Source organism: Aspergillus fischeri, genomic scaffold (genome assembly GCF_000149645.3).
Source record: "Aspergillus fischeri NRRL 181 1099437636249 genomic scaffold, whole genome shotgun sequence".
In the NCBI taxonomy this organism is placed as follows: domain Eukaryota; kingdom Fungi; phylum Ascomycota; class Eurotiomycetes; order Eurotiales; family Aspergillaceae; genus Aspergillus; species Aspergillus fischeri.
Window position 1 is genome coordinate 3032247 of NW_001509770.1, and position 17937 is coordinate 3050183.

Below are 17937 nucleotides of genomic sequence, written 5' to 3' on the forward strand. Positions count from 1 at the left end.
AGCACACAGCTATAAAAAGAAAGGGAGGAATGCTGTCAGGCTGACTTTTCGTACAGAAAGGGGAGGGATATTCGTTTGCGACGCAGTATACACTGTGCTAAGCGAGAGGGAAAGAGGCGATAATGGCAGTAGCTGACAGTCAGGAGTCGATCAATCATGGGGAATTAAATACTGATTCACGTGAGGAATTACACGGGACAAAGACAGTTTCACACAAATATCTCAAGATCGATTTTGGATATTTGTGGCCGGGATGGTTGATGGAGACCTGTCTACCTTAGTACCGCAGCTGAGTCTAAGCAAGTACTCAAGATACCTACTTTCCCTTGTTGTTCTGCGTTTAAATTCCATGTCGGATTCTCCCCTATAAACTGGTCAATACGGTCTACGGAGTACCTAGTATGTAGGTATGTAGCCTAGTAATAGATCATACCTACTGCGTACGTAGATACCTGTCTAGAGGGTCGAATGTTCTGTCCATGAATGCTCCGTGGACACGCATCGTTAGGGCGCCAAACCCCCGGAATCGCAGTAAGAGAAGCCCAACTCTTTTTGGCCCCTCTATGGCCGTCATTCCCCTTTAGTCTCATATTCTCCTTTGTCAGGGGCTACAAGGCAAGACCTTACTATCATTTTTTATTAAATACCAGCCTGCAAATATCATCGTCATTGTTGTCGTTGTCAGGCAAGTTATTTGTTCCTCTTCGTCGCCAGAATAAATAGCGATAGCACGTGCCTGAGGGGAAACTATCATTATCTCTTCAGCTTCACCCTCATCATCATCATCATCATCATCATCATCATCATCATCCCTCCTCCGTCCCTTATTATTCTCCCTATTGGAGTCCGATTGACAGGAATACGGCCCCAAAGTTTAGACCTTTCGATGATCTCTTGACTTTCTCCTATATTTTCTTCTCCCAGGTACTACATTTTCCATACTAGAGACATGCTTCCCCCGAGTATGTGAAACAACCGCAAGACCGACGGCTGATGCTTGCGCCACGAGGCTGATTCGCAAGGTGCACTCCAAGTCTCCCAACTCCAACTCCAACTCCGACTCCCTGGATCTTGTCTCGTCCAGTCCTGATCGCTGCGGATGATATCCTCTTCTGGCCCTCCTTCTTCTCTCCGCACCCGCATTGGTTATCTCTGCGCTCGTTGATCCCTCCCCAGTTCCCCCTTCACCGCCCCTCTCTTCCCGCCCATACATACATACTACGGCGGCGCTTCTCTCGACCACCCCTCCCCTCCGCCCGCGCGCTCGGTCGCTTGTCCCTGTTTCCGCGGCCATCTTCATCGCTAAGCCTCAGGGTCCAAATCTGTGTCTATTCTGGGATCACGTCTCACCAACGTGATGACTTCACAGGAGATGTTCCCTGAGTTGGGGCAGTCTTCTGCACCTGGCGTTAAAAGCCGCGGTGTCAGCCCCTCTCCCCATCATCATCAGCAGCAGCCGCAGCAGCAACAGCATCAACAACATCAAGGACAATTTACGGGAACAGTCACTGGCTTGGATCTCGATTCTTCGATCGCTGCAGCCAGTTCCTTCTCCAATTCGTCCTTCGATCCCAATAGCAACAACATTAGCCCTTGCGCCGAATCGTATGGTTATACTGCCGCTGGCTATCTCTCAGGCACTCCTGCATCGCAGACCGACCAGAACTACGCGAGTAATCTTCAGATTCCGCAATCGTACGACACCGGTCTGGTTCCTCAGTTCAATGAGTCTCACCGCTTGCCGATACAGCAGCAGTCGCAACAACAACAACAACAACAACAACAACAACAACAACAACAACAACACCAGCAGCCCTCCATCGATGATAACTTCTCCAACCTGTTGAACTCCAATACCACCGATTACGACTTCAACACCGTCTACCAGAATCACAGTCCCAGTAGTAATACTGCTCCTGAGTACGACTCCTCCCTTCTGCTTGACCCTCAGGTCCACCAGCAGTCGCATCCGACCCAGATACCCTCCTCCCATTCCTCGACTTCTCCGCAGATCTCCCCTCTTGAGCAACAGCAGCACTCTTCACCGGGTCCGATGTCAGCCCAAGGTTCGACAACCGTGGCTTACTATACCCCTCAGCATTCCCGTCATGCATCCTTGGACCCCGCCACGGCCGCCTTTCTCACCAGTAACGCACATCCTGACTGGCAGGCCGTCATGGGCAATAGTGCTGCTTTTCAGGGCCATCGACGAGCTCCATCCGAGGTTTCTGAAATTTCGTCCGCCGCTCCTTCTCCGTACCTCTCGCAACATGAGTCTTTTGATGGTGTAGACAACAATCCCTCTCCCCTTCTGGCACCCCAAAACGATCCCAGCTTATACGATAATGCTCTTGGGATCGAGAACTTCACATTGTCCGAGCAGCAGCAGCATCAAGGGTTCAGCCCGGCGCACAGTCCGTACATCTCTCCGCGGCTGATGCCCCAACAGGGACAGGAAATGATGCCCAATGTGCCATATCTCTCTGGCCCCGCTCCGAACACGCAGTATCCGACACCTCCGAATGATATGTATAGCAATGGACCGGAAGGCATGATGAATATGTCGCAGGGGACTCATCCATCTGTGGACATCGGCCAAGCCTCTCAGATGGCTCCGCCGTCGATCAACGTGGAATTCGCACCTCCGTCGCGGATCCCCAGTTTTGGACCTTCAAAACCGGCCAGCAACCTCGACTCCTTGAGTCCTCCGCCTTCGTCGACTCGTAAGTACCCCCTGCATTCGATTCTCGTTTGTCATCAAGGAACTTATCAAAAATGTAGGCTCTCGCGGGCGTAGCAAGTCTGATCCATATGCCCATCCTAGCACCAGTCGGTTGCGCTCCTCGTCGACTTCGAGCAGCCTGGACCCCCTTGCACCTACTACTCCTCGGTCACTTTCTCCGTTCGACTCTTTTGGACGTCAACAGCAGAGCAATCCGAGCTCACGCGATCCGTCTCCGTCCAAATCCAACCGACGTCTGTCGACCTCGTCGATCGATAGCCGCAATTACATTCTGGGCCTTGCGGATCCCCAACGACCAGGGGCTAGTCCCAACGACTCGAAGCGCGTCCAGAAACATCCTGCAACGTTTCAGTGCAACTTGTGTCCGAAGCGCTTCACTCGGGCTTACAATTTGCGGTCACATCTCCGAACCCACACGGACGAGAGGCCGTTTGTCTGCACTGTATGTGGCAAAGCCTTCGCTCGACAGCATGATCGCAAACGGCACGAAGGGCTACACTCGGGCGAGAAGAAGTTCGTTTGTCAGGGAGAACTCTCCCGCGGCGGACAATGGGGTTGTGGTCGCCGATTTGCTCGAGCGGACGCTCTAGGGCGTCATTTCCGTTCGGAAGCGGGGCGGATCTGTATCAAGCCGCTGCTAGATGAGGAGTCGCAAGAGCGTGAGCGTTCACTCATGGACCAGCAGCAACATCATTTGCAACCACTTCCACAACAAGTGATGGTACCAGTGGACAACCCACATGCTGGTAATTTTGTGCTGCCTGCGGCGCTGCTGGCTCAATATCCCGCTCTCCAGACCCTGCAGTGGGACCAGATTGCCGCATCGGCGGATGATCCCAGCGACATAGGGGGCCGTAGCAGCTTCGACGCCAGCTCCGGCAATGAATTCGGCTTCGAGGATGACGATTCGGGGCTCAGTAGCGTATCCGGTATCAATGCTGGGTATTCTGCTGCCGGCAATTTCTATTGAGTCAACCATCCGGTCAGATTCCAGGTGTCTCCAGGAGGAATCCTGATTATATCGACGCTGACTGGGAAGGCCTGTGTGTCTGCTGTCATCCCCGTTCTCACGTTCAGCTTGAGGTAGACTTCGCATTCAATCTCGGAATTTCAGGCCCTGCGTCACACAAGCATGAGGAAGTCATTTGATTTGAAACTATATAGATGGATTTTGGCGTTGTCATAAAAGGTTGGATCACAAGGTTAACCAAATAACCGGCGGGTATACCTTCTTTTATACCTTGATTTTCGCTTCATTTCAATTTTTTTTTTTTTCGCTCTTCTTCTTTCTGCCTTACTTTATTCCCCATTTGGTCTTATATTCTTCTTCAGCCCTCTTAGGCTGTTTACATTCAGGGCGTCCACGAACCTCCTTTTTACGTGTTTATGATGACTTTTGAAACTCATACCCATGGATTTGCTCCATTTTATTCAGGTCGAGCTGTCTATTTACTGCCTCTTGTCAGGATACTCTGAACCAAGAATGGACTGGGTCTTCATTTGATTGATATGAATGTCGGGTAGGGAGAAATGCCTGGCGGGATGATCGTAGACCGGATTAGAGCTCATCGTCGAGCCGAGAATATGAACCATGACAACAATCTATACCGATCTGGGCGTCTAAGCTTAAACTTATACAACATCACGGGGGCAAATTTAGATTTGTCGAGTAAGGTATACACAGACAGACAATCCGGACTGGAGGCTACTCCTCGACCTGGGTCTAGTAATCGCAGTTCATCGGCGGCGCATCTCGACCAGCTTTCCAACCTCTTCAATCCATTTCTGAGAGAACTCCTCCTCAGTGAACCGCAGAGCGGACTTGCGGGCGCGCTGGCGCATCGCGACTTTCTCCTCCGCCGGCAGGGCCAGGGCGGCCTCGAATGCGGCGGCGAATTCGTCCTCGCTTGAAGCGCGGAAGCCTGTCGCCCCGTCGCCGAGGTCGATGACAATGTCCTCGCGCGGGCCGCCGGAGTCGTGGACGACACTGATTAGGCCTGCGGCCTGGTACTCGACGACGCAGATGCCAAAGTGTTCGTTCCACATGGCGTTAACACCGACTGAGGCGGACCGCAGATGCGACAGGATGGTCGGCCAGCTCGCGTCGCAGATGAAGGTGGTATGGTCGCGGATGCGGAGCTCGTGGGCCAGCAGGCGGAGGTTATAGATGTGGGTTTCGTCGGGGCTGGAGTGACGGACGGAACCGATGAGGACCAGTTTGGGCTGGGGGAGGGCGGCCGAGGTGGGGTTCTTCTTCCGCTCGCTGAGGAAGCGGGCGAACGAGCGCAGGACCAGCGGGTGGTTTTTCTCGGGCCGGAATTGAGCGATATAAAGGATGATGGGTTCCCGGCTGCGCTCCGAGTCCTCATCGACTGTGATGGTCGACTCGATCTCTGACACTGCCGTGGGCGGGAAGATGACGGTGGGCTCTTTGAAGGTCCTGCGCGTCCGTGCGGGGCCCCAGATGGTCCGGATATGGGCCGATGTCCAGGAAGAGTTACACATGACAACATCAACATGACCTCCGACCCAACCGTAGAGACGGGCAAATGCCAGCCAGTACTTGCGCTTGACCTGGCCCTTGAACCCCTTGCCCGCGCCCGCATTGACCCCTTTTAGGCCGGTGCTGTCATCCAGGGATTGAAGCATGTCGGTCGAGATGGTAGGATAGTGGACGTATGCACCTGTAGGAACAGAGGGGAAAAGCATCTTGCAGAACGCAAGGGTGAATGCGTAGCCCATAGTGTCGATGAACACATCCGGGACGAGCAGGCTGAAGGCGTCATAGGCAACCACCAGAGACCCGAGAGACTGTCCCAGAAGCGTCATGTACGGATACATGCTGCTCAGAACATATTTACGTGTAGTCAAATAGAGCAGAACAACAGTGGGCGCATGAAGTTGAATATTGAAGCGGTTCTGCAGGGTTGAGTCAGCGAGTCCTTCGTACACAGACCGGCTAGACTCACCTCTACCCTCTCCAGCATGGCCGTCTTGTTGACCTCGTGGTCACCAGTATATATAGCGCAGATTGCCTTGGGCCATCGCCGTTGCGTTGCTCTTACAGCTTCCCAAAGAACACGTTCTCCTCCTCCGCCAGCGTTACTAAGTCAACAATCCAATATCGTTAGCCAATGTTGGCCCCTGGTGCAGCTTCTGAGGTTCTCCTACCAGAAAGGGTGAAAGAATCCAACGATACCCTCCCAGTCTGCATCTGCTGGACCTTTGTTGCCGTTATTCCCGCCTTTCTTACTGAGGCCAGCTGTCCCGGAGCTGGAACTCGAGCTATCAACCTTCTCCCAGTCCTCGTCCTCTCCCCGGGGAGACGACTTGGATCGCTTTACCAGCTGTTCCTCCTCATCTGCTCGAACTTTCGAGATCAGAAACTCCCTGCGAGACCGTGTTCTCTTTTGAATGACCCATCCGACACTACGGAGCACGAAGCGGAGAACCCCCAAGGGGAGCTGGGGAAGGAGGACGCAGGTCGCAAGGAGGGCGAGAAGTGTGAGGAATGTCTTTAACAGAAACAGCATCATGATCAACTCGAGACAAGAGACATAGTCGATGAAGGTTTCCTGTAGATCGGGGCGTCGAGGACAGAAAATAGTCAATGGGTGGGATGTCCGGCTGACGACTGCCGACTGATCATATTCGGCTCAAAATAGCACCTGTATTATTTGGCAGTTTCCTATCGATAGCAGCTGGCGATAACAACGCCTGATGATAACAATAGACGGTGTATGTAATGTATGTAATGTTCTGTCTTGTTCTGTTTGATACTATACCGTCAGGTATTGCAGCTCAAAACGCCACGTGATATGCTTACTGGAGCTTCTGCAGCAGTACTTTGTTTTTTTCCGAGTGTATACCAGCAGAACCACACATGCACTGCTCCATTGTAAGTGTATGCTAATCTTATCTCATTTCCTTTCTTCAGAATATATATTTTATTTCTCGTCTCTCGTTCAACTCTGTTTCAATTCCTTCTTTCAGCAATTGAGCTGTCCATACGATGAGACCGCTTCGTCCTTCGCTCCGTTCGCCGCATACTGCCAGCAAGCGGGTAGCCCAGCACATACGGCATTTCCACGCCACGCGGCCATCTCCTTTTATTAATGAAGTGCTGGACGTTTCGTCTGGCTTCATTCATGCCGTTCATTCGATAAGTGGCCTCCCATGGGCCATGTCCATCCCATTGACCGCCTTGATCGTCCGAACTACCGTTGCGATGCCGCTGCAGATGTATACCAAAATCCAAGCACGCAAGGAGCGAGACCTAGCTCCGCTACTTCACTCATGGAGGAAACATTTTCAAGCGCAAATCAAAAAGCGTGTTGATGCCGAGAATCACAACCCAATCCTCCCGAGAGAGGCAATCCGAGAGTTAGCGACAAAGGTAAAGGCGAAACGGAAGGAACTGCACAAGCGATGGAACGTGCCCCGATTCTGGAAGCCTGTCGGCTTCCTGCAGATACCGATATGGATTTCAGTTATGGAGAGTCTCCGAGCCATGTCTGGAAACAACACTGGTCTCGTACCGTACCTCCTCTCCCTGGTTGAACCCTCCTCCGCAAAGCCAAGCACCGCGGTCCACCTGGCCGTCGAGCCGTCTCTGGCCACTGAAGGAGCCCTCTGGTTCCCCGACCTCTTGGCTGGAGACTCGACGGGCATTCTTCCAGCTGCACTCACTCTGTCAATCATTCTCAATATTCGTGCTGGGTGGAAGGCTCCTGCTCTATCGGACATGGCTGACTTACCGCGGATCGAGATTGCAAAGAACCTGACTGTGCGTGGTATCAGGGTACTGGTCCAGGCGCTTGCCTTGAATATCGGCGTTTCGTCCTATCTGTACGAAATGCCTTCTGCGCTCATGATCTACTGGATAAGCAGTACGAACATTGCTACTTTACAAACTTTCTTACTGGAGAGGTACATGTTGTCAAAGCCACTCCTTGAGCCCTGGAGACAGATTCATATTGGCTATCCTCAAGAAGGTGAAAAGACGTCTCCACTGAAAAAATGATCAAGATTGCACGCCAGAGGAGCGCAGATGGCCAACCACCTATGATGAACGAAATGGCGAACACCGATGAAACCAAGCGTGCAAGAATGAGCTCACCAGTGATAGGCGGAAGAAGAGCCAACGCAGAGACAACCTTTCAGGGCCACACGAGTCGAGATGGCTCTCCGCTCGTGCTGATGCCGCCTTAGCGACGCCCAGGCATGTGGCTCTTACTTCCGGTGACCAGGCTCAAGACACGCTCTACACAGGCGGTGGAGCTCCGTGCAAGTCGGTGTACGTGTGGCTTGTATAGTCAAAGAAGCGGTAGTTTGGAATCTGACGAGGAACCCCAGTTGCTGGTCGAGTGCGAGCCCAGCCCTGTGCCACTGTATCGCCTGCTCCCCAGTCAAGCTCTTGAGGGCTCCTGTCGTCCACACTGAAGAGCGGGTGAGGGTCTTGTCCAAGGCCTGACAACCATTTCAGAATGATCTCCTCGCGTGTCATTGGACCTTCAGGTGCAGCAGATTCGACTGGGACCCCACCTCTATCTTCGGATACTGTGCCAGGTTCCACTGGGACTCGAACATTCTCTTTCTCAGTCACTGGGTTGACTCCGGCCGGGACTGGGAATCCCTTATTCTCCTTTTCAGTGACATCGTCGTGAAGTTCAATTCCGAGTCCATGGTTGTTGAGGTCTTGGTCATTTTCGTCAACAGGTCCAGCGTCTTTGGCCGGTGATTGTGCGTTCTTAGACTTGTCCTCTGGGGACTCAAGAGCAAGATGCTCGATTCCAGCGTTGTATGTGACCCAAAAGCTGAGGTACTCATCCTCCTCCAATTTGAGGTCTTCCATGTTGGTACTGCTCTTCAAGAGAAATGCTCACCGAATCAGCCGTGAACTCAAAGCTCCATTAGTCAGGCTCCATGACTTACCCGGTTGGACGATTGAACGCTGCTCTGACTTCGAATGGCAACGCCGCAGCCTTGAAGGAACGATCCTATTGGATTCCTCAACGGGCAAGACCACAGAACAGGACAGTCAGTCAAGAGACGAAACACAACGGGCACTCGCAAATCCTCGAGCCGAGTCGTAGTATGTGAGCAATTCCAAAACACAAAGGGATTTCGACTTGCTTCTTCCAAAAAGCACTATCAGCTGGACAAGGTGTCTGGAAGAGAAAAGACTAGGAGGTCGAGATAGAAGAGGGATAGGGACAAAACATGGATACAAAGGGTGTGAGAGAGGTGCGGCAAAAGTTCAGGAAGCAATAGTCACTGTGCTTGCAGAAACTTGCTCGCCCCTTTCCCAAAAGGGTCGTGATTGACGCTATCTGAGACGACACCGTCCTCTGTATGATGTCGTTGCAGAGTAGTATAGTGCTCTCTCTCTTCAATCTACTAGAAGAAGATGTCTAGATTCACTAAATCACATTCCTACTCCCGAAGTACCTTTAGCCATCTACAGATCAGTCTGCATACACCAACAGCAGACCCTAACAGCCATACATCTAACTAAGTACATCTAAGGAACTTCCTTCCTTCTGCAGCAGTCTAGAGACCAGCACCTTAAGTATAGTCCTTAACTCTCTTCCTGGCCAAAGATGGAGGATCCATTGACTCACTCAGGTCTATACTCACTGAGGTGTTTCAGGGCATGCCTCCTCACGTGGCTTCACTGCTCCCCAGATCCACGTGGGTCCACATGACTCATAGTAAATGGCCTCACTGCCACCCTGAGATGAACTCACTAGTGAATTTTTTCTTGTATCTCATTTTTTGGCTATTAATTTAATATTTTTTTATTGTTTCCCTATCCAGAGATCCTGTTGCTATCTCCTCATCGGCGAAATGGTTACCCCACGTGTTAGGACTTATATTCATTCTTGATCAAAGGTACATGGAGCAGGCCCAGCAGGGTACTCCAAGACCAGAATCACATCCTTGAGATTGCAAATCTACTATGCTGAACAATTTATGAGTATTGCTACTGCGGTAGTATCATCAACGCCAGACCCAAGAACCACGCCAGCATATGCACTGGAAAATAACTCAGCCCAACCCAAGAGAGCCAGTTGAGAGTTTCATCCGATGGTATGCTCCCCCATAAAATCACAGTAGAAAAGTGAAGGCCATGTAGAAGAAAGTGGCACCCCTGCACTAGAGGAAAATGTAGATTGGATGCTATTGGTTCGACAAGGTATCGATGCTGTCATAGCTTGGCTTTCTGATTTTCCTCCGACGCGCTGGCTTCCTGGTTGACGGTGATGGTCCGGTTGTCAGGGCCGTCGCCGAAGAAGATGACCTCGACGGTAATGTCGTCGCTGGCAAACTTGTGAGTTCATTCCAAAGATAGATTGTAGCGCAAAGTGCAGGGGATAAAGGAGTATTGCTTACCGGTATCTGCGGGAGTACGGACTAGGGAGTGTGAGCAAAGCGCAAACCATGTCCCTGTCCTTGCCACCCATCGCGTTGCGCACGAGATGAGTTGCGGCGTTCTTGTCTTCTACGACAAAACGACTGGCAACGCCCGAAATGTCGTACTGTTGCTGACGGATCGGACGGCGCTGGCCTTCCGTGGTCGTCTCCTTGGGTGCCTCTACGGGCAGATGCTTGTCGTCTAAGCCAAACCAGCTCTGCAGCCACGCCTTATTGGTTCCGTTGTTGCCAGCCCGCTGCTGGTCAACCCATTGGCCCACAAGGCCGACGACTTCTTCATTGCTCAGCATTTCCCAGAGGCCGTCCGTAGCCATGACGACAAAGTCACCCTTACTAGGCTCAATCTTCGTGGTCGTGATGACAGGTTCGGCGGTGACATAAGGAGGAGTCTTTAACAGGGGATGAGGGGTCCTTCCGAAAAACTGCTTCTTGATTTTCTCCTGGGTCTCCTTGCTCCACTTGTAGAATGCATCTCCAAAGGAACGGCTAGGCTCCAGTTGTCCCAGAATTCGTCCGTTACGCACAACATTCGGTTCGCCAGGATGCTCCTCCCGCAGACGCTTCATCTCTGAAGGGGTGCCACCAGTCTGATCCTCAGAAAGTGGTGTTGCCGTCCATTTTCCGGTAGGTCCACGGCGGCCAAGAACAGCTCTTGAGTCACCAGCACAGGCGACCTTGAGGTCTTTGGATTGCGAGTCATAGAATGCAAGCAGAGCACAGGATCCGGAGAGGGCGGGCGCAAGCAGCTCAGCTGCGGCTCGGCGGGAGTTGGATTTGAGGACCTTGTCGACACTACTATGCACGATATCGTTATCAAGGCGGACAAAGGCTTGCTTGATTGCCGCGTCCACAGCTTCGGATGACGGGCTAATAAGTGAAGGATTGGTAGCTGCAGCCTTGTAGGTCGTATTCAGCTCCCGGGCCACGTATGAGATCAGTACATTGCGCAGTTTGGCCGAGGTTGTCCATCCCCTAGCTCAGACGTTAGAATTCGCAGGTATGAATTGTTAAGAAGCAGACTTACGAATGACCATCAAATACAGCCCAAAACATCCAATCACTAGTCGACTCCCCATCGTTCGCCGCAGCTACAGAGGAAGGCACTTCGACAATCTTCTCCGCATGATCATCCTCGATTGGCGAGTTGCTCGGAACCTGGACGACATCGTATCGCACGACACCTTTGCCCCGATTAACCATAAAGGACTGCTCATTTCTCCTCAACTTCTGTGTCGCCTGTTCAGGCGTCAACATCTCTAGAATTCGGCGGTCGGAATCGTCTGTCTGCTTGTAAAGAGGCTGGTCTCCAGATAGTGTTGCCGTGTAGAACTGATCATTGTCCACGAGGATCGCACGTCTGGTAGATTCCGCGGAGTCTTCAGCGTGCGCTCCTGAAGATGCGTCTGTAGCTAGTGACCGTGTTTGCGATGGGGACGTCACGGGGCTCTGCTGAGAGCTGCTACCCTGATAAGCGTACCAAGCGCCAGATGCGACAACCGTCGATATCACCGCAAGAGAAAAGTTTCGGAGATGCATCGATGACTGCAAGGTTGCTGGAATGAAGGAGGGATGTCGTCCACGGGAGGAGAGCCGGAGACCTAGAGGCTGATTATGGGAGAACGACACAGTGGACGGTCTCCTAGCGCTGACCTTCCATACTGGTACACGACGAGCAGTACGGAAAGTTTGGAGGGCCAGGCGACGCATTGAACTTGCGGTAACGTTCAGGCAATTGAGAAACCGTAGATCCAGCGAGGCTGGTACGGAAAAGCGGAATGGTGTTGTTCGCTGTTGGTCCTGACTGTTGATCTCCAGAAACATGGAGAGCGGTCCCAGGCATCAAGGCACGGCAGATGATAACGTCATGTGATAGATAATGTATCATATGGTAATATGGAACTAACTTGGTAAGGTACCGTACAGTAGTAATATATAGAGTCCCGCACTAAGCCTAAGCGGGCTGTGTCGTCATGTCTGTGGTCTTCGTCCTTTCTCCAAATATCTCCAGAAACAGATCATTTGAGGATTGATCGCCATCAAACCATTTTTACGTTGAATATTACTGACATAGAGTCTCATCGTCCTCCGCAACTCGGTCCTGAATGTCCTCCCGAGCGATTCGCAAGCTGCAGAAGCTTCGCGAACAAGAATTGCAACAAGCCCACCTACAAGCGGAGCAAGATAACGATGAGTCGGATGAGTATGAGCCGGTAATCCGGCCCTCAAGGCCGAAGCTAAATGCTTTTGATCTCCTCAATGCTGGTGACGACGAGGATGAGGAACGCGAGTCTGATCACGATATCGAAGAGACAGGGACTCACCCGCCGGAAGATGTCCCTGCCCGCGCAAAATCCGCGGATTCTAGTAAGAAGAAGAAAAAGAAGAACAAGAAGAAGAAGGCGGCAGTGGCAAAGGTTACGGCCACAGGAGGAGCTCCCGGTGCCAAGTCAGATGACGAGCTGGACGAGATCGATCGAGCTCTGAAGGAACTAGCTGTTGAATCCAAAGGTACTGACAGTCAAAAGGCTGCAGCTGTGTCCCCAGAGAATGTCCGCGGCGCATCATTCGCCAAGACACCAGGGGAGCTGCTCTCTATTGAGCCTAAATTTCTCAACGCCATGAATGAGATGCGAAGGTTGTTTGGGAATGTCGTATTGGAAAGTTTCGACGAAGAATCTGGGACAGGTCGCAGGAGAGACAGAAATAGGGAAATGGTTGATCTGGGTCGCGCTTTGACTGGTAGGTATAGTCCTGCCAGCAAAGGTCTAAGTCTAGCAGGGACTACGCAGCGGCGGAATGTTCTCATGCAGGGAAAAGACGAGTGGCCGCGCGCTCCCAGTGGTGGTTTGGGAATGGAGCTGGTAGAAAAACTACCCAGTGGAGCTACGAAATACCAGATTGTCCACAACTCTGCGTATACAGACGTGCAAAGACAATTTGATATGTGCGTCGAGTCCATGGATCCGCAACGAATGCTCCACCTCTTGCAATATAACCCGTACCACATCTCTACTCTCCTTCAAGTGTCCGAGATAGCAAAACATCAGGGCGATCATGCCGTTTCCGCCGATCTCCTCGAGCGAGCCCTGTTCAATATCGGGCGCTCAGCTCACTCGTCGTTCGGCAATCGCTTAAAGGAAGGTCAGGCAAAACTCGACTTTGTCCACATGGCAAATCGTGAGCTGTGGCTTGTGGGTTGGAGGTATATTGCGAATCTGGGGATGAAAGGAACGTGGAGAACAGCATATGAATGGGCTAAGCTACTGTTGAGCCTGAATGATGACGACCCGTATTGCATCAGGCTTTTGATCGACCATCTGGCGCTACGGGGCAGAGAATACGCGCACTTCGTCGATTTGTGCACACAAACTAGACTGAGTGAGGACTGGGCGCTGTTGCCCAATATCCAATGCTCACTCGCACTGGCATATCTTCGGTTGAATAAACCAAAGGGATGCCGCGAGCAGCTGCGCCGTGCCATGTCGAGATATCCGTGGGTATTCTGTAAGCTTGCGCAGGAGTTGGATATTCAACCCATGCCCAAGCGCATATGGGGCAAGATGCCTCCGACGGACGCCCACGAGTTGCTTACTGAGCTCTACATTGCCAGAGCCAAGGACCTCTGGAGTACTCCTGAAGCGGTCTCCCTGATTGTAGAAATCGCCGACACTCTTCCAGAGGAAGAAGAGCCCATCGAACCTCCGGAAATCACTTTAGACATTGCACGCCATGTCGTCCTCTCGGATATTCCCCGCGTGACAACACATTTGCCCGGACGATTTGTTTCGGGGCGAATCTCAGCCTCTGATCCTCTCCCGCCTTACGATTCTGAGGCTCATCGGCAGCAATCGGACCCAACGCCGTCCTACTTGGCGCAGATGCCAGAAGTGGGCCGACCACAATGGCTTCGCGATTTGCTAGACCAGCTGAACAACGGAGCGCTTCATTTTCCTCGATTCCGCGGGGGCGACAATGAAGAGATCCGCGATGATGATTTATCCGATAACGATCGGGAAGAAGCTGGTGGCGAGCGCCGACATCCTATGGCCGACCAGGGAGCATCACTAGAGCAGTGGCTTCTGGGAGATGGTATGCAGAGCTTGCAAGCCTTTTTGAATCAGTACGGAGTCGATCGTGGTAACTGGGGGGATGTGGTCGACTACTCTCCCTTGACGGAGTATCTGGACGGTCTCGATGCTGTGCAGCCGGATGAGGCACGACAAGAGTTACTTCATGGGGGAATCAGAGAGGTCATGGGTGATATGGTTGTCGATATGCTTGAGAATGAGCTTGAACTTCAGCAGTATGACGACGAGGACGAAGTCTGATCATAGTTCCTGGTCTCTGTCAACTTGGTTGTATATACCCTATATAGCATTAAAAGTCGGTCGACTTCTTCCGGCCTGCAATATATTGAGTGATCATCTGTCAAAGCAAGGTAGCTGTTATGTTGTAGTATGCAGTCATTCTGCGGATATGTTTGTCCGGATATATACTTCTGCGGCGATGAGACTCAGCACTACTGTCTACGTATATATGCACCACGATGTGACTAAAACATGCAAATACGAACCACAGGAGCGCACCCTCCAAATATAAGGTACACTTTCGAGGCTACATCTCACAGGATACAGAATGACTTCAATTTCCCCAGTGATAAAAGAATGCCTTACTGCCAGGCAGCCAATCCCAGTGCTCGCTTAGTCACAATCTCTTATCGGACGCGGCCACCAAACGGGATTTCGTACTCCCTAGAGAGGTGCTAAGAGCTGCTATTAATATAGAGTCGCATCAAGGAAAATCTTCATTTCTCGCTTTGAAAACTCTTCTTGTTTCAGATAGCCGAAAGCCAAAAGCTGGATGTACTTTGGCTAGTGGCTAGACTCGTTCCGACTGAGACGGCGTCGATTGGCACTCAAAGTTTTCCGAGCTTGATCTGTGTCATTGATTGTTCCTTCACTCGCTTTCTTTTCTGCAATCGCAGGGCCCGGGTCGCAGAATCGCAATGTCCCTCCTATTGGCGCAGGGAGATATCCCTGCGGGAAATTCTGTCCCGATCACACCGCGTGAAGCTGCATCTGGTCTTCTGGGCTCTATCTCCTTGACCTGTTGGTTTTTCTTACTGGTATGGCTCACACCGGCCTGGATATCGCGATCAACCGATCGCACGAGACGAACAAGAGTCCAATGCTGATCGCAACCCCGTGCAGGTCCCCCAACTCATTGAGAACTACTGTAATGGCAATGCTGAAGCCATCTCGCTCCTCTTCCTCTTCGTCTGGTTCATTGGCGATATCACCAACCTGATCGGAGGCGCTTGGGCCGGCCTCGTCCCCGTCATTGTGGCCATTGCGGTCTATTTCTGTATTGCGGACGGTGTGCTCATCGCGCAATGTCTGTACTACAAAAGCCGCAATGCTCGTCGTGAGAGTCTGCTTCGTCGTCGGCGGTCCTCCACCGTCACCCCCGACCCGACCACTCCTTTGCTCGGTCGTGGATTCAGCGATACCCTGGAACGGGGTCCGGCTTCGCGACGCCGATCTATGACGTCGCAGCGTAGCGGACGGGGCAGTCACGGCCACCCTGACGATGCTCTAGCCAATATCATCGAGGAGAACGAGGTTGGCTGGAGCGCTTGGGTGAAGAACTTCAGCAGTGTCCTGGCAATCTGCGTCATCGGCATGGCCGGTTGGACGGTCGCCTGGCAGACCGGGGTCTGGAAACCAGCTCCGAAGGAGCGTAATGGAGGCGTGGATATGGCAGCTGGCGCGCAAGTGCTGGGATATATCAGTGCCGTTTGTTACCTGGGGTGAGTGTGCTTTCTGACGGAGATGGAGCTGGACTGACAGTAAGCTTCTAGTGCGCGACTTCCTCAGATCTACAAGAACTACTCCGACAAGTCATGCGAAGGTATGTGCTTTGACCTTTTAAGAAAACTCACATAAGAAAGACCCCCTTTACTGACCTTTTCATAAGGACTTTCATTGCTCTTCTTCATCCTCTCTTTGATGGGCAATCTTACTTATGGCGCTGGCGTAAGTAGAAGGCTACTCCTCATCATACCACACCGGTCTAACCATTCGTAGATTCTCTGTCATTCAACGGACAAGAATTACGTCGTGACGAATCTACCTTGGCTAATTGGCTCTTTGGGCACGATGGTAGAGGACGTGGTCATTTTCGTACAGTTTCGCCTTTACGCAGAGCCGAGTCCTCAGCTCACGACTGCAGTGTCGTGACATCTCGCTCTTCGCTGAGGATATGCCTTTATGGCTCAGCAGCGGTTGATGTACTAACCCAAGTATGCTTTGTTTTATACTTTCTCATTTCCTGTACTGTATTCCGACAAAAGTTCTGTTGTTTTTCTTTTCTTTTCTCTCCAGTGGTGACGGAGTATGTTCTGCGGATTTGGCACGGCGTTGGTGGTTCGGTTGACGGCAAGATTGCTACAACAGTATATATTAAACAACTTAACTGCGCGAGCAGGCGAGGAGAAGGGATTTACAAGGTGTATACAATGGAGAACACTTGCAGCAGAAGGAATCCTTTGTTCATGGTCGCATGACAGACATAGCATGAGAACTGGGCAACTATGCTAGAAACGTATCTAGCAACAAGCAAATGGCAAAAACTTTTTCTCAGAATCTATTATGATTCTAACCGAGGGCGGCCACAACGATCTCGCCCTCAGCAGATATGGATATGCCAATTCTCCCTTTACTTGACGGCCCGAAATCCTAGCGTCATCCGCACCGGTACCTCTGTCACGACGGAACCCATCATGCAAGCAAAGCGCCCAGTCCCACCAGATGTCCTTGTCCGTTTGATTCTTCTTTTTTTCCCTTTTTGGTCTTCGTGCAGTCGCGTTGTATCGGGTACAAGAGATTCGAGTAATGTAAGGAGATAGGAGAGAAACGAGGAAAAAAAGGAAACAGAACGTCGAACGGATTAGGACGTTTAGTCGAACAGACCGAAGCCCATGTCCTCGTCGGACTCCTCCTTCTCTGTACAAAGGATCAGTGTTCCTGTTCGCGAAGCCCAGTCTCACAGGTTTCGAGTCTTTACCTTCTTCCTTCTTCTCCTCAGCAGCAGCCTCGGCGGGAGCGGCAGCACCGGCAGCAGCACCGCCAACGGCAGCGGGGGCAGCAGCACCGCCGGAGCCGACGTTGGTCAGAAGGTCCTTGATGTCCTTGCCCTCAAGAGCCTGAAAAAAAGAAATCACAACGTAAGCGTTTGTCCAGATCGCGGGCCCCAATTTTTCGTTCCATTGTCACATAAGATTGTTGCGAAAAGGTGGTGCAGTATTTACCTTGGCGAAGAGGGAAGTCCAGATGGGCTCAACCTCGGCGACCTTAGCAGCACCGAGGAGGGTCTGGATCTTGTCGGCCTATAATCGAAGAAAAACCATGAATCAGCCCAGTTCCTTGTTTGCCTTGCAGTTTCGTAGCCGTTTCTGAAATTTTCCTCCTCTTTCCGTGCAATTCTTCCCAAGTTGTTTGCCGATTCCATGCCGCAGATATTCGAGAAATTCATGGACCAATACGTACGGTGATCTCGACGCCATCATCGGCGAGGATGAGGGCGGCGTAGGAGCAAGCGAGCTCGGCAGTAGACATGGTGGTCGACGGGTTGGACTTGACTGGGAGTCTCGAGAGGGATGGGATAGGAGGAGAGAGGAAGAGGAAGACGGAGACTTTTTTTCTACTGTCTTGTCGATGGAGATGGTCGGGCTGGCACTTGTTCCCAGAGCGGAAGTT

At 51.8% G+C, this 17937-nt stretch overlaps 8 protein-coding genes across 8 annotated transcripts, besides 7 other annotated features; 4 read left to right on the plus strand and 4 right to left on the minus strand.

Moving 5' to 3' along the window:
- The first annotated feature begins 749 nt into the window (after positions 1-749).
- Positions 750-811: a microsatellite.
- Positions 774-810: a microsatellite.
- A 546-nt stretch (positions 812-1357) lies between the features above and the next one.
- Positions 1358-3713, plus strand: crzA (putative C2H2 transcription factor Crz1; the record flags this gene model as incomplete). The annotated part of the gene is made up of 2 exons (XM_001264974.1): positions 1358-2723; positions 2782-3713. The coding sequence occupies 2 exons, from the start codon at positions 1358-1360 to the stop codon at positions 3711-3713; spliced, it is 2298 nt and encodes a 765-aa protein (XP_001264975.1).
- Positions 1448-1482: a microsatellite.
- Positions 1760-1805: a microsatellite.
- Positions 1760-1806: a microsatellite.
- A 767-nt stretch (positions 3714-4480) lies between the features above and the next one.
- On the minus strand, positions 4481-6279 carry NFIA_017800 (alpha-1,2-mannosyltransferase ALG11; the record flags this gene model as incomplete). Its single annotated transcript, XM_001264975.1, has 3 exons — positions 4481-5662; positions 5713-5848; positions 5915-6279. The coding sequence occupies 3 exons, from the start codon at positions 6277-6279 to the stop codon at positions 4481-4483; spliced, it is 1683 nt and encodes a 560-aa protein (XP_001264976.1).
- Positions 6280-6926: 647 nt separating this feature from the next.
- On the plus strand, positions 6927-7766 carry NFIA_017810 (putative mitochondrial export translocase Oxa2; the record flags this gene model as incomplete). Its single annotated transcript, XM_001264976.1, has 1 exon — positions 6927-7766. One exon carries the CDS (start codon positions 6927-6929, stop codon positions 7764-7766), a length of 840 nt encoding a protein of 279 aa, XP_001264977.1.
- Positions 7767-8006: 240 nt separating this feature from the next.
- On the minus strand, positions 8007-8597 carry NFIA_017820 (uncharacterized protein; the record flags this gene model as incomplete). The annotated part of the gene is made up of 1 exon (XM_001264977.1): positions 8007-8597. One exon carries the CDS (start codon positions 8595-8597, stop codon positions 8007-8009), a length of 591 nt encoding a protein of 196 aa, XP_001264978.1.
- A 1356-nt stretch (positions 8598-9953) lies between these two features.
- ptcF (type 2C protein phosphatase ptcF) lies at positions 9954-12001 on the minus strand (the record flags this gene model as incomplete). The annotated part of the gene is made up of 3 exons (XM_001264978.1): positions 9954-10065; positions 10139-11152; positions 11205-12001. 3 exons carry the CDS (start codon positions 11999-12001, stop codon positions 9954-9956), a joined length of 1923 nt encoding a protein of 640 aa, XP_001264979.1.
- A 281-nt stretch (positions 12002-12282) lies between these two features.
- NFIA_017840 (transcriptional repressor TCF25 family protein) lies at positions 12283-14508 on the plus strand (the record flags this gene model as incomplete). The annotated part of the gene is made up of 1 exon (XM_001264979.1): positions 12283-14508. One exon carries the CDS (start codon positions 12283-12285, stop codon positions 14506-14508), a length of 2226 nt encoding a protein of 741 aa, XP_001264980.1.
- Positions 12547-12579: a microsatellite.
- A 677-nt stretch (positions 14509-15185) lies between the features above and the next one.
- Positions 15186-16419, plus strand: NFIA_017850 (PQ-loop repeat-containing protein; the record flags this gene model as incomplete). The annotated part of the gene is made up of 5 exons (XM_001264980.1): positions 15186-15305; positions 15391-15989; positions 16041-16090; positions 16157-16215; positions 16267-16419. 5 exons carry the CDS (start codon positions 15186-15188, stop codon positions 16417-16419), a joined length of 981 nt encoding a protein of 326 aa, XP_001264981.1.
- Positions 16420-17137: 718 nt separating this feature from the next.
- rpp1 (ribosomal protein P1) lies at positions 17138-17796 on the minus strand (the record flags this gene model as incomplete). Its single annotated transcript, XM_001264981.1, has 4 exons — positions 17138-17184; positions 17246-17384; positions 17490-17567; positions 17728-17796. The coding sequence occupies 4 exons, from the start codon at positions 17794-17796 to the stop codon at positions 17138-17140; spliced, it is 333 nt and encodes a 110-aa protein (XP_001264982.1).
- Positions 17264-17331: a microsatellite.
- Positions 17797-17937: the final 141 nt, after the last annotated feature.